At 41.0% G+C, this 15,264-nt stretch overlaps 1 protein-coding gene across 1 annotated transcript in view; it reads right to left on the bottom strand.

The window, feature by feature from the left end:
* LOC103345823 (uncharacterized) overlaps positions 1 to 15,264 on the bottom strand; it is a 109,356-nt gene that overhangs the window by 18,317 nt on the left and 75,775 nt on the right. Inside the window, exon 8 of the mRNA XM_070063912.1 lies at positions 7,063 to 7,220. Within this exon, the coding sequence (XP_069920013.1) occupies positions 7,063 to 7,220 (158 nt within the window). The remainder of the gene's footprint in view (positions 1 to 7,062; positions 7,221 to 15,264) is intronic.

Genomic DNA, 15,264 nt, shown 5'->3' on the forward strand with positions numbered 1-15,264 from the left:
AGAGAAAGACACCACCCATCTAGTAGTTCATTACCCAAATGCCCACAATACTCAGGGCTGATCTGACCCAGGCTGAAGCTGGGAGATGGTCTCCAATGTGATAGCAAGAATCCAACTACTTAAGCCATCACTGGCTGCCACTGGTATCCTGAGCATTGTCTTTCCCACTATGCCAAATGTCTACCCTTCAAAAAACTTTCTGACATACCCTCATATAGCCCTGGCTTCCAGAGGAGGAGGACAGTCCCCTGTCTTGACTCCATCACTACATGGTTTCCTACTCCCACATCACCACACATGCCAAGCTCCTGCTCAACTCCAGCCACAGCATCTGGTTTAATGGATCCAACTGAAGATACTGGGAACCCTGGCCCACCAGGGTTACCAAACATGCAGTCACTGGACATAAAGGCCCACATCTGAGGCAGAAGCAACCTGGATAACCACATGTCCAAAACTGAAACTGCATCATTGTTACACCACATATTAAAATCAACTCAAAATGAATAAAAGTACACACAGAAGATCTGAACACTTACAACTTATAAAACAGAAAATTCCTTGACATTATCCTCAAGAGTGGCTGCTTATGCATTAACAACTAAAGCACAGAGAGCAAAAGCAAATATAAGGAAATGAAACTACAACAAAAAGCAGTAAAGCAAAGATCAATGAAATGAAAAGGCAAACCAAAGAACAGGAGAAATTATTAGCAAACCAGATGTGTGATCAAGGGAGTAATACAAGCATACCACTAAGAAACAAAGAATACAATTAAAAAACAACAAAGGACTGAATCAATATTTTCCAACAAAGACATACAATGTACCCAGTGCGTATGTGAAAAAGTTATGAATATTGCTATCATCAGCAAAATGAAAATCAGGATGACAATGGTTATTATCTCATATCTGTTAAATGGCTACTATTAAAAAGTTAAAAGATAACAAGCATTGGGCAAAATGTAGATAAAACAGAATACACAGTATTGGAGGGAATGTAAATTGTACCATTCACTATGAAAAGCAATATGGAAGTTCCTCAAATGAAATTAAAAAAGGAATAACCTTTATTGGCCATGAATCCAAAAGAAAATCACCATCTCAAAGAACTGTCTGCACCCCCCCCCATTCACTTCAGCATCATTCACAATTCCACGATATGGAAATAACCCAAATGTTTGCTGATAGATGCATAAGGAAAAATGGGATACACACACAGTGGCATCCTCACCAAACCTTAAAAAGAAAGGAAACACTACTACTTGTCACAAGATGGATCCAAAAGTATGGAACTATAGGACATAACAGTGAGTGAAACAAGACACAGAAATAAGAAATACTACATGAGCACACTTACGTGTGGAATATACAAAAGTCAAACTAACACAGTCAGAGAGCAGGATGGTGTTTGTGATGCACTGGGAGCATGAAAATGAAGAGATGTTAGGCAAATGATACAAATATATGGTTATGGTGCTGGAGCTGGGGTGTAAAAGCTTGGGCCTCCACCTGGACTGCCAGCATCCCATATGGGAAACCAACTGAGTCCCAGCTGCTCCACTTCCCATTCACCTCCCTGCTTATGTGCCTGGGAAAGCACTAGAAGATGACCCCACGACTTGGGCCCCTGTGCCAAAGTGGGAGACCTGGGGCCCAGGCCTGCCACTGAGGACATTTGAGGAGTGAAATAATGCATGAGATGAGATATCCCTCATCCTCTCTCTCACTTTCTCTGTCTCTGTCTTACTCTCCTTCTCTCTTTCTTGCCTTTCTATTTTGTTATTTGACAGGTAGAGTTATAGACAGTGAGAAAGAGAGACAGAGAGAAAGGTCTTCCTTCCATTGGTTCACTCCCCAAATGGCCCCTACAGCTGGCGACACACCGATCCAAAGCCAGGAGCCAGGTGCTTCCTCCTGGTCTCCCATGCAGGTGTAGGGGCCCAAGCACTTGGGCCATCCTCCACTGCCCTCCCGGGCCACAGCAGAGAGCTGGAACCAAAGAGGATCAACCAGGACTAGAACCCTGTACTTATATGGGATGCCGGCATCCCGGGCAGAGGATTAACCAAGTGAGCCATGGTGCCAGCCCCTGCCTTTCAAATAAATCTTAAAAAAATCAAATTTACAATTATGTGGTAAGGTTCTGAAAATCTAATATATACCCCGGGTAACCAGTTCACCCTATATTCTGTACTTGTAATTTCCTAGGTCAGTATTCTTAAAAAACACTATAAAATGATAGGAGTATAAGTGAGAGGGCAGGTGCAGTAGGAAGAATTATTATGCTGCTAAAGATGTATTTATGGAATGCATAAAATATGTGTACCTTAAATAAAAGCTTTCTGGGAAAATACATAAATAAAATGAGATAAGTTTAAAAAACACTATAAGAGTGATAAATTTGTTAAGTAGCTTCATTGTACTAATCCTTTCTTAGTATACTGTAAGTAGCAGGAGAGTCCAAAGGTTTGTGTGAAAATGCAATATAAAGGTCAGACTCATATAGAAACACATATTGCATGCCTTGAATATATACAATTTTTGTTTCTTAGTTGTACTGTAATAAGGCTGGAAAAATAAAATATGCAAAAAAGGTTCCTATACTTAAAATGCAAATAAAAATTAAGGAACTTAGGTTAATATTGTGGGGTTTTGGTAGGCTTCATGGGACAGAAATGATTTTTAAAACATTCATGATTGGGGCTGGCATTGTGGCATAGCAGGCAAAGCCACCAAATGCAGTGCTGGCATCCCATATGGGCACCGGTTCAAGTCTCAGCTGCTCCACTTATGATCCAGCTCTCTGCTATGGCTTGAGAAAGCAGTAAAGGTTGGCCCAAGTCCTTGGGCCCCTACACCTGTGTAGGACACCTGGAAGAAGCTCCTGGATCCTGGCTTCGGATCACCGCAGTTCTGGTCATTGTGGCCAACTGGGGAGTGACCCAGCAGATGAAAGACCTCTTTCTCTCTCTGCCTCTCCTTCTCTCTCTGTGTAACTTGACTTTCAAATAAATAAATCTTAAGAAAAACATTCATGAACTTGACTAAACTAAATTTCCAGCAGTTTATATCTTGAAAATAAAGATTTGGGAATTCTGTCAAGAGAATATTCAAGACAACATCCAAGTAACACATTACACTGTCATCTCACCTCCCTCAAACTGAAAATTCAGAAATAGAAAATGAAGGGAAGTGTATCTGAAGGAGACCAGGAAAGTGAAAAGAGAAATGAGAATTATAAATTCCTACATGCTATTCTCCTACTGATGGGTGTACATCCCTATGTGCATATAACATAGTCACATATTACAGGCAGGTTGAGAATTCGCCCAATTACGCTATGGAACTGAAAATGCAGGGCCTGCTTCATCAGTATGTGACCAGTGACACTGCAACTGGACCCAACTCAAGAGAGTACACTCCCTGCTGTCCAAATTCCTATTGGATTTCACTTGAATGTGTGCTTCGTAAATGAAGTCTGATAGGAAGATGGGGCAAGTGCTGGGGCTTGGAGCCAGCGGGCACACGCACAGTGTGATCTCTCACTGACTCGCTGGGACAGGTCTTGGTCACAGTCCTCAGGTTCACTGCCCTAAAAAGCCTTGCATTTCCCATCATTGGTGACCACTATGGTCCTTGGTTCAAAGCAATAGTTGGTTATGGGCACATTATGTTTAGAGAGCACACATTTGGGGAGGCACCATGGTGGATTCTCACCTAAACTCAATCTAAATTCCTAGGCTTTCCATATTTAAATGCATGACAATTTTTAAACAACAAAATCTGCATTTTCAGTTCCTACTAGGAGCTACATATTCTATAGTTAGTTCTGTCAAGGTTAGAATTACACTTTCTTACGATTTTCACAATGACATTCTTTCAGTTTATTTTATAATCACAAGAAAGGAAGGAGGAAGGAGGGCAGGATGCTGGGGGGAGGGGGGGAAAGGTTAGAAGTATCACTACACTCCTCAATCTGTGTATATGAAATACATGATATCTGTTCACCTTTACATAAATAAAAATTATTTTAAAAAGGAATTTAGCTATGAAAACTGCAAGATGAAATATACAAACCAAATGGAGATACCATGTGTTTAAGTTGAAGAATAAACCAAAACATGACAATACTAAAATATTAAACCAGGATGCTCACAGCAGTATGGTAGGGCCTTCCCTGTGGAATGAGCTGCAGCACAGGTCTACAGCATCTTAGTCACCAGGGGTGGAGCCTCTGCCAGGGTTAGAGGTGCTCCCTCTGGACTTGCTTCACTGGATCAATAGGTGGCGATGTCTTCATTAATCAGGTTGCTTTAGAACCCATTTTCATAAATGGCAGGGCCCCAGTAGATAGATATCATGAAGTGTTTCTCTGGAAAACTGTGGGTCCCAAAACATTTATCATGGTATCCCTATGTACCTCGAAAATTTAGGGGTCTGCCAAGATTTACTCAAATTCTACCTGCACAGAGCAGAGGGCTATACCCATGAACATTAGTCTACCACAAGAATATTTCTTGGGGACAGCACTGTGGCATAGCAGGAAAAACTTCTGCCTGCAGTGCTGGCATCTCATAACAGCGCTGGTTTGAGTCCCCACTGCTCCACTTCTGATCCAGCTCTGTGATGTGGCCTAGGAAAGTGGAAGATGGCCCAAGTGCTTGGGCCCCTGCACCCATGTGAGAGACCCAGAAGAAGCTCTGAGCTCCTGGATACATATCAGCTCAGCTCTGGCCATCGTGGCCCTATGGGGAGTGAACCAGCAGATAGAAAACCTCTCTCTTTCTCTCTCTCTCTGCCCCTGCCTCTCTGTATCTCTGCCTTTCAAATAGTTAAATAAATCTTAAAAAAAATCTTTCTTTCCCCATTTGACACTCACATGTCATCTTCCAAAGTAATCAGGTTGGAAAATCAAGCAAGGTATTCATTAGTATAGGAGGGGTTACCAATCACATAGAGCTCAGTGTTTGTTGAAGCAGCAATTTTAAATTTAACATCATATGTAAGAAAATGTTTACAAAGTTTAAATGTCTTTGAAAGCAGCACTCTGGAAACTACACATATACCAGTTCACTGAAGGATTTCCTGGACTCCATGCCTGTTCTCTCACCACAGCACTTCAGTAGAAAACTTTACAATATTTGCAATATGGAATTGCAAGTCACAGTTTTAGTTTTCCCATTCATAATTACTGAGGCCTACATAACTCACAAACAAAATTTTATAAAGGTGAAACAAAGACATTGTTTGTAGCAAACTCTCCATCTAGTTTTCCCCCCAGAGATCTGACTTTAGTTAAACAGAGGGAAAGTATCTTACGATGTTTGGCATAAACCACTCTAATTTTGGAATCTCCCCAGAAAGTTTCTATATTTTAACTTCTTATTAGTAGTACACTAGAAATTGCTAGCCTAGGATTTTTGTGGGAGATGCTCAAGTTTTATGGTGGTCACAGGAGCAGAGGTGTGGAAAATGTGACAGAATTCAGACATAAAAGCAAAAAGCAAAATAATCACATGTTCATGTGGCTTTGAGAAGGGTGTAGGGACCAGCCAGCCTTTGAGATGCCTGGTGATTGTTATCAGAGAACATCTGTGGATTGGGAGCATGAGAAAACAACAGAACAGATTTTTCTTGGCTTGTTGTGTGTGAGGGAAAAGAATTATGGAATCACCGAACCAAGCTCTAAAATAGCCAAAATGAGAAAACCATGGGCAATATAAACAGGTCTAGCTAATGAGGCGAGAAAAATCCAAGACCTTCCTGAAACACGGTATAGAGATAAGGCTGTCTAGGATGGGAAAACCAGTGAGAACAAACACCTGGACTTAACATGGGGTCATTTCAACTTCTGGATGTGAACAATCAGCACTAACAGGAACAGCAAGAGTGGATGACGAGGAAACTGGAACATCCTTGAGGACGTGCACCAAAGGGCTGTTTCTGAGTAGTCACTGGTCAGCATCTCATAAGATGAGGATCAAGGAACGATCCTTGGGTGTCAACACTAGGAACTGCTAACCAGAAGGAAGGGAGACTCGATTCACCACATACTGTAAGAACTAAACCATAAAACACAATACCTACGGATTTTGAAATTTTGTGTTGTTTGAAACACAGGGACAAATAGAGATTTCAATTCATCAACCGATGTTTTAGAACCAATTATATGGCAACCATTGTGGATACTGTGCAGAAACAATGCCCCTGCCCTCTCAGACCTAAATATGGTCTAAAAATATCATAATCCAAATGATTTCAATATTTCAAAATCTAATTTAGAAGTAAAAAGAACCTGTATTGAGTTATTCAGAACATTATAGTTTTATAACTGAAACAAATATACTTAGGAAGTAATGCTTCCCTCTCAAAATTTCGGTGCCATCCTCGGATCTAGGTGCCTCTGATGATAAACAGAGTCCCCATATGCCTAGTTAATGCAATAATATGACTGGACTATGTACATTTTACATGATATGTTTCCTCTTATAACTGCATTCATTACAATATAACAATATATTCCTCAGGAACTTTTTCATAAAATTAGGGAAACACTGGATATCACAGAGACAGGATTATATTTCAGTGGGGGAAGGACACCTATTAAGCCATCATTTTGTGTTTACCAATCAATGCTATCACTGCTGTGTTGGAGAACCCTCAATGCAAACTGAGATAAACAATCTTAGCAAATTAGGAAAAACAGGAAGCAAAGCCTGTGAGCAGGAACCTCCTTGCTGGATGACCAGATCCATTTTCTCAGCTCCTATCCACTAAGTAAAACTATAAATCCAGAAAATGAAACAAGAGACCTGGAAATTAACACAGTCGCTGGGCATCTAAATCACCCACCCAAAAGAAGGTGACTCACCTGCTGCTGGTTCACCCACCCTGGCATCAGAATTCAGCCAGGTAGGCTCACACCTCCTGGAACTGTATGTGATATCCCGAGCACATATACGTTTTACAATATACAATTTGCAATCTATTTAGAACATGTGATATTAAATTTATAATATATAAATATATGAATGATACACACAAGCATTTCAAGACTCACCAGGCGAGGATGGATAAACCTGAGGGTCCTGTTGAATTCACTGCCACTCCTCCGACACCAACATCCCGGCCCTTCCTGCAGGTATTGCTCCTGGCTGCTAACCTCCTTGTTCTTAGGGCCTGGGCTTAGCACATGTTCCAATGAAGAACTCCACGATGCTGGACACCAAGAAGAGAAAAGGGAAACAGCAGCACTGAGTACCCTTTTTATAAACTCAGTATTCAACGGCATATATCAAGTCTGATTGGATTACCTCCAGGCTCCAACCAATCAGAAAACAAAGACCAAGCCTGTGTAGGCTTGCACAGGGGGTGTGGCTCCAGGCTTCTCCTGAGCTCCTGCTGTCTGTCCCAAGTAGGCAGGGAGGCCAGGGTCCAGTGCAGTGGGGCCACAAGTCGATTGTTTGTTTCACTTTTGTCATGGAATTTATTCCACCGTTCGATCTAAAATTTGACAGTACATACTCATCTGCTTTTTCTCCTTAGAGTGTTTAAATAAAGTGAAATTGCTTTTATACAACTCATGTATTGGGAGTGGTGGCTGTTTTTCAACTACTGGATTACATAACGAAAACAAGTATGGGATGTTGGCATTACAGGTGGTGGCTTAACCCACTGCACCACAACACTAGCCCCTAACCACAGAATTTTAGAAGCCCAATGAGTCAGAAAATAGATTGTCTCATATGTGGAAGGAATGAAAATGTATAGTTTCAGTAAGTCTGAATTATTTTTATTGCAGCAAACACATAGATATTTCAACTAGGTGATGAGGTGTCAGATATCACACAAATGATTCATTCAGTGTCATCGTTACCATGGCTGTGTCTTTTCCTCTAACAACTTGTTTAGATGCTTGCTTTAAATGTGTGGCCAGCCTTGGAAAGCTGGAAATCTTGATGCCAAGCAGCTGTGAGATGAAATTTAAAACAGAGCTATGCCAGCTAGAACCACAGCCTAGACCTAATTCTAGTGTTTACCTCTTGGAGATAGTTGGAAATCAGAAACTATAGAAGTAAGAAAACACCATCTCCACCTCCAGACTCCACATTAAGCACTATGTGCACTGACCAACAATGCTTTACTCCCTCCTCCTTAACAAAAAAAAAAAGAATAATAAAAATAAGTCTATGATTGCTGCACTATGCTTATAAGATACCTCTGCTTAAAGATCCACCATTAAATACAAAATGTCAAGGTTGTATAATAACTCTAAGAGGTTTATAACTCAGAGAAAGTTCCAGGAGGCAAGTTTAGGCCTGTCCTTGTCTCTGGAAAAGTGGGCAACCCCTCAGGGCCGCAATTGTTAGTAAGCAATACTGAAAAGTCACAAGTTGAGGGACTGTGTACTAATGGAACCCTACCAACCATCTAAATGAAGAGAGAACCATCATGCACACATTGTGCACATACCACACCACCTGTGGGTAAGGCTTCCCAGGTGTGCACAGCACTAGCCCTGGAAGTGCCAGTCACAGAGTGTAATGGTGCACACGGGAGCTGTGCAGTGTGACCACTTTGCAGTAATAACATCTCTACCCAACAGCTCTTGAGTAGCTCAGGGGTATAACAGGTACATCATGTAAAAACTAGCAGATTGATTTTTACACAGTTTCAAGAATATCAATCAGCTCATTTCACACAAGTCAGTATGTGTCACTTCTGAAGAACACTATCAGCAAACTTCAACAAAAATTTCAGTCAAGGTTTTAGGTCAGTTTATACCGTGGGTCTGCAAGATTCTTTTTCTTTCTACTTGAGGCTTTCTTTGAATGGATAAAGGTTCTTTTAAACATTGCATTTATTTTAAAGGCAGAGTTACATAAAGAGAGGGAGAGACAGAGAAAGAGAGAGGTCTTCCATACACTAGTTCATTCCCCAAATGGCCACAACAGCCAAGACTGTGCCAGAACAAAGCCAGGAGACAGGAGCGTGGGTGCAGGAGCCCAAGCACTTGGGTATCTTGTGCTGCCCTCCCAAGTGCATTAGCAGACAGCTGGATTGGAAGTGTAGCTGAGACTCTGAATCAGTGTCCATGTGGGATGCTGGTATCATGGGCAGCGGCTTTACCAGCTAAGCCACAACAGCGGCAACACATGTTCTTATTTTTTACTTTAAAGATTTACAAAACCCCTCAGAAAGCTAGAAATTTTATAACATAGCCAATAACTCTGAAAGGCCTAGAGTTAATAATGGGTGGAGTAGGGCATGTGGCACAGTGGTTAAGGAGAAACTACCTGGCCTGGTGACTGGACAGTGCTGTCTGTGACTGTCCACCAACCTACTTTGTTTTCAGCTGTGAGCACCAGAGCTTTGAAAGCACATTTAATAATGTACAACACAAAGAGGCAGAATGAAGGGCAGTTAGGCACAAAAGTGTACTGCTCTAGTCTTTTCCACACTGAAGGTGCGGAGGTCTGTTCAACTCCTGTGTATATTTCAACAAAGTCATCCTTCTGGTAGTGAAAGAGCTGGCATGGAATGCCACTTCATTATGCAGAATGCTGACAGAGACTTGCTGTCTACTGGTTAAGATGCTGCATTCTAGTGGTTCAAGGGCTATGGTACATGAACAGCTTCACTCCTTCAGAGATACACACATGTGGTTCAAGGTTTCATTCACCTGAACACAGCATTCAACAAAGAAAGTAAGTAGCTCAATTATCTTCCTCTAGCAAATCAAAAGTCAGTGCAGCTCTGGGGTTTCTTCTAGAACCTGCCTGACTGGCTCTTTCCTCAGGCCTTCTGTGCTTGCTACTGCCAGCTCCAGCAGGATGGGGCCTTCTGCAGGTTATCAGTGGGGCTCAGACTTCACTGCACGTGGGTCACTATTCAAGAGTCCCATCAGCAGAGAACCTTCCAAGACCATCCAAATGGCATCCTCTCCTGTACCTGGTCTCCCCATACACACCTCCTCCCTTGTCCTTTTCTCTGCTTTATTTTTCATTTGAAGTCTTCACCACACTTGACATTATATTCTACTGGAAGTGCTCAAGGCTGACCCAGTCTAAAATGCAAGCTCGTGAAGGCAGAGCATGGTATTGTTTATCATGCTATTCCCAGGGTCCCTGGCCAGTAACAGCCTTCCATAACCATTATCTAAATTAATAAAAAGGAATGGAAGCCAAACACCTCTGTTTCTAGCTTAACAGATGCTCACCTCCCTGTTAGCTTTAATGGACTCCTCTACACCGCCTGCCCTTGGTGTGCCAACAGGGAATGATGGAAGGGCAGCTCTTCCCTTCCAAATGTCTTGTGTTGAAGCAGAGATGCTTCACTGAAAGGAATGTGAATTATAAAAACCTGGTGTTGATGGAAAGCACAGGAGATTTACCTCACTGTTTGTGGAAGTCTAGACGGATGCAATCCTGGAGGATAATTCAGAAGGACCTAGCAACATTTTAAACAGGAATGTACTTGACCTAGTGATTCTCAAATAATGCAGGTCATCAAAACAGTTCCAGGGATGCTCAGGTATGGTTTCTCACTCCAGCATTATTTTAATGGTAAAAAATCAGAATTATCACACAAAATAGAAACCACTTGTGTTGGAATAAAATGTAATCTTATACAGTCACTGAAGAGAATTAGATCCGTATGTTTATAATGATACAAAAATTACTCTACTGTCAAGTATAAAAAGGAAGATGGAAATCCATCCTATTAAGAACACAGTTCTGAGTTCTAACTGGGGGCGGAACCAAGATGGCGGAATAGTGAGGGCGCGCACCGATAGTCCGGGAAAATTTAGTTTAATAAAAGGGGAGTTACGGTAGCCTCAGAAAAAAGAACCAGGAAAATATTGCAGAGGAAACTCTTCTGGATCGAGTGGCTGGGAATCGGAGGACCTACTGGGAAAACAAGGTCACCCACCATGCGGAAGCGGAACCACGGAAGCCGCAGGGTCTGCGCGCCAGTGCTTGAAGGGGAGTGCATGCCACACAGACAACAGCGGGGAGACTTGGGACGTCCAGGGCTCCAAGTCCACACATCGGCTCTGGAAGGGGAGGTGAGCTCAATATCCCGAGACATTGGTGGGGAAACGGGGGCCAGAATCTAGAGGGGGGCCAGAAAGTGCAGCAAACTCACTACCGGAAAGAAGGAAAAAAAAAAGCTTTGGGGTTTCTCTTCCCCCTAACCTTGCAAAGGTTGCAAGGCTGCAAGGCTTGAAGAATTCCCAAGAGACAAAGAGCAGGCCCCCTCTCTGGATTTACATATCAAAAGCGGAGAGCTAAGGAACTGAGTCACTACAATTCAGTAGCCTAGGCAACCCAGTGGGAGTCCAGAGGAGCCTAAAGGGACTCTGGGGGTAGAAGCCAGAGACTGGATGCTAAATACCATCAATTCTGCACAGCCCTGCCCTGCGGTGTTACTTACCCCCTGAATAAATAAAATAAATAAATAAATAAAAAGAGAGATTTACCACGCATAACCTGAGGGTGTCACCTTTGCACACCCTTAACCAGGAAGAACCAAGCAGAGCTCTCAGCCCGCACCCATCTCAGGCCTCCAAGGCTCCTCCAACAGCAGGCAGTCCACTTAACACGGACATAGTATAAAATAAAAAAAATTAAAAAAAATGCACAGTGACGCAAGAAGAATTAACTATGCCAAGTAACAAACACAGAAATCGAGGGAACAAGATCAACGATGACATTATGATGCCTCCAAATAAACAAAACACCCCAAACCAAGATTATGAAGATGATGAGATAGAAGAAATGGAAGATACGGATTTCAAAAAATTTATGATAAGAACATTTAGAAGTTTTCAAAAGCAAATCCTTGAACTACAGAAATCCTTATTGGACAAGATTGAAAATCTCTCTCGTGAAAATGAAATTTTAAGGAAGAATCAAAATGAAACTCAGAAACTAGTAGAACAGGAAAGTGTGATAGTGAAGAGAAATCAAAATGAAATGAAGAGCTCAATAGATCAAATGACAAACACATTAGAAAGCCTTAAAAACAGAATGGGTGAAGGAGAAGAGAGAATATCGGACTTAGAAGATAGAGCACAGGAAAACATACAGTCAAACCAAAGAAAAGAAGAGGAAATTAGAAATCTAAAAAATATTGTTGGGAATCTACAGGATACTATTAAAAAAACCAACATTCGAGTTCTAGGAGTTCCTGAAGGCATGGAGAGAAAGGATTGGAAGGCCTTTTTAGTGAGATACTAGCAGAGAACTTTCCGGGTTTGGAGAAGGACAGAGACATCCTAGTATAGGAAGCTCATAGAACCACCAGTAAACATGACCAAAAGAGATCCTCACCACGACACGTGGTAATTAAACTCACCACAGTGAAACATAAAGAAAAGATCCTAAAATGTGCAAGAGAGAAACGTCAGATTACTCTCAGAGGATCTCCAATCAGACTCACAGCAGACTTCTCATCAGAAACACTACAGGCTAGGAGGGAATGGCGAGACATAGCACAGGGGCTAAGAGAGAAAAATTGCCAGCCCAGAATATTATATCCTGCCAAGCTCTCATTTGTGAATGAAGGTGAAATAAAGACCTTTCATAGCAAACAGAAATTGAAAGACTTTGTGGCCACTTGACCGGCCCTGCAAAAGATACTTAAAGATGTGCTACACTCAGAAACACAGAAACACGGCCATCAATATGAAAGAAGGGAAAGGAAGAACACCTACCAGTAAAAGAGCATGGGAAGCTCAAAGCATATACTAGAAAATATTTCCGGGAAAATGGCAGGGCAAAGTCACTACGTATCAATAGTCACATTGAACATTAATGGTCTGAATTCTTCAGTTAAAAGACACCGTTTGGCTGACTGGCTCACAGAACACAACCCAACTATTTGCTATAAGAAACACATCTCTCTAACAAAGAGGCATGCAGACTGAAAGTGAAAGGTTGGAAAAAGATATTCCATGCCAACAGAAACCAAAAAAAAAGCAGGTGTAGCCATATTAATATCAGACAAAATAAACTTTAATACAAAAACTGTTAAGAGAGACAAAGAGGGACACTATATAATGATTAAGGGTTCAATTCAACAGGAAGATGTAACTATTATAAATGTATATGCATCTAATTACAGGGCACCAGTCTATTTAAAAGATATGTTAAGGGACTTAAAGGGAGATTTAGAGTCCAATACAATAGTACTGGGGGACTTCAATACTCCACTCTCAGAAATAGACAGATAATCCAGACAGAAGATCAACAAGGAAACAGCAGATTTAACTGACACTATTGCCCAAATGGATCTAACAGATATCTACAGAACTTTCAACCCTACATCTATAGACTTCACATTCTTCTCAGCAGTGCATGGAACCTTCTCTAGGATTGATCAAATACTAGGCCATAAAGCAAGTCTCAGCAAATTTAAAAGAATGAGAATCATACCATGCAGCTTCTCAGACCACAGCGGAATGAAGCTGGAAATTAGCAACTCAGGAAACCCCAGAAAGTATGCAAACACATGGAGACTGAACAACATGCTCCTGAATGAACACTGGGTCATTCAAGAAATCAAAAGAGAAATCAAAAACTTTCTGGAAGTAAATGAAGACAACAACACAACATATCAAAACTTATGGGATACAGCAAAAGCAGTATTGAGAGGCAAATTTATAGCAATAGGTGCCTATATCAAGAAATTGGAAAGGTACCAAATAAATGAGTTTTCAGCGCATCTCAAGGACCTAGAAAAACTGCAGCAAACCAAACCCAAATCTACTAGGAAAAGAGAAATAATTAAAATCAGAGAAGAAATTAACAGGATTGAATCCAAAAAAACACTACAAAAAATCAGCCAAGCGAAGAGCTGGTTTTTTGAAAAAAATAAACAAAATTGACACCCCATTGGCCCAACTAACTAAAAAAATAAAAGACCCAAATCAATAAAATCAGAGATGAAAAAGGAAACGTAACAACAGACACCACAGAAATAAAAAAAAAATCATCAGAAATTACTACAAGGACCTGTATGCCAGCAAACAGGAAAACCTATCAGAAATGGATAGATTCCTGGACAAATGCAATCTACCAAAATTGAACCATGAAGACATAGAAAACCCAAATAGACCCATAACTGAAACAGAAATTGAAACAGTAATTAAGGCCCTCCCAACAAAGAAAAGCCCAGGACCAGATGGATTCACTGCTGAATTCCACCAGACATTTAAAGAAGAACTAATCCCATTTCTTCTCAAACTATTCAGAACAATCGAAAAAGATGGAATCCTTCCAAATTCTTTCTATGAAGCCAGCATCACCTTAATCGCTAAGCCAGAGAAAGATGCAGCACTGAAAGAAAATTACAGACCAATATCCCTGATGAATATAGATGCAAAAATCCTCAATAAAATTCTGGCCAATAGAGTACAACAACACATCAGGAAAATCATCCACCCAGACCAAGTGGGATTCATCCCTGCTATGCAGGGATGGTTCAACATTCGCAAATCAATCAATGTGATTCACCACATTAACAGACTGCAAAAGAAAAACCATATGATTATCTCAATTGATGCAGAGAAAGCATTTGATAAAATTCAACACCCTTTCATGATGAAAACTCTAAGCAAACCGGGTATAGAAGGAACATTCCTCAATATAATCAAAGCAATTTATAAAAAACCCACAGCCAGCATCCTATTGAATGGGGAAAAGTTGGAAGCATTTCCACTGAAATCTGGCACCAGGCAGGGATGCCCACTCTCACCACTGCTATTTAACATAGTTCTGGAAGTTTTAGCCAGAGCCATCAGACAAGAAAAAGAAATCAAAGGAATACAAATCGAGAAGGAAGAAGTCAAACTATCCCTCTTTGCAGACGATATGATTCTGTACTTAGAGGATCCAAAGAACTCTACTAAGAGACTATTGGAACTCATAGAGGAGTTTGGCAAAGTGGCAGGATATAAAATCAATGCACAAAAATCAACAGCCTTTGTATACACAAGCAATGCCATGACTGAGAAAGAACTGCTAAGATCAATCCCATTCACAATAGCTACAAAAACAATCAAATACCTTGGAATAAACTTAACCAAGGACGTTAAAGATCTCTACGATGAGAATTACAAAATCTTAAAGAAAGAAATAGAAGAGGATACCAAAAAATGGAAAAATCTTCCATGCTCATGGATTGGAAGAATCAACATCATCAAAATGTCCATTCTCCCAAAAGCAATTCATAGATTCAATGCAATCCCAATCAAGAT

Source organism: Oryctolagus cuniculus, chromosome 19 (genome assembly GCF_964237555.1).
Source record: "Oryctolagus cuniculus chromosome 19, mOryCun1.1, whole genome shotgun sequence".
NCBI classification, from domain to species: domain Eukaryota; kingdom Metazoa; phylum Chordata; class Mammalia; order Lagomorpha; family Leporidae; genus Oryctolagus; species Oryctolagus cuniculus.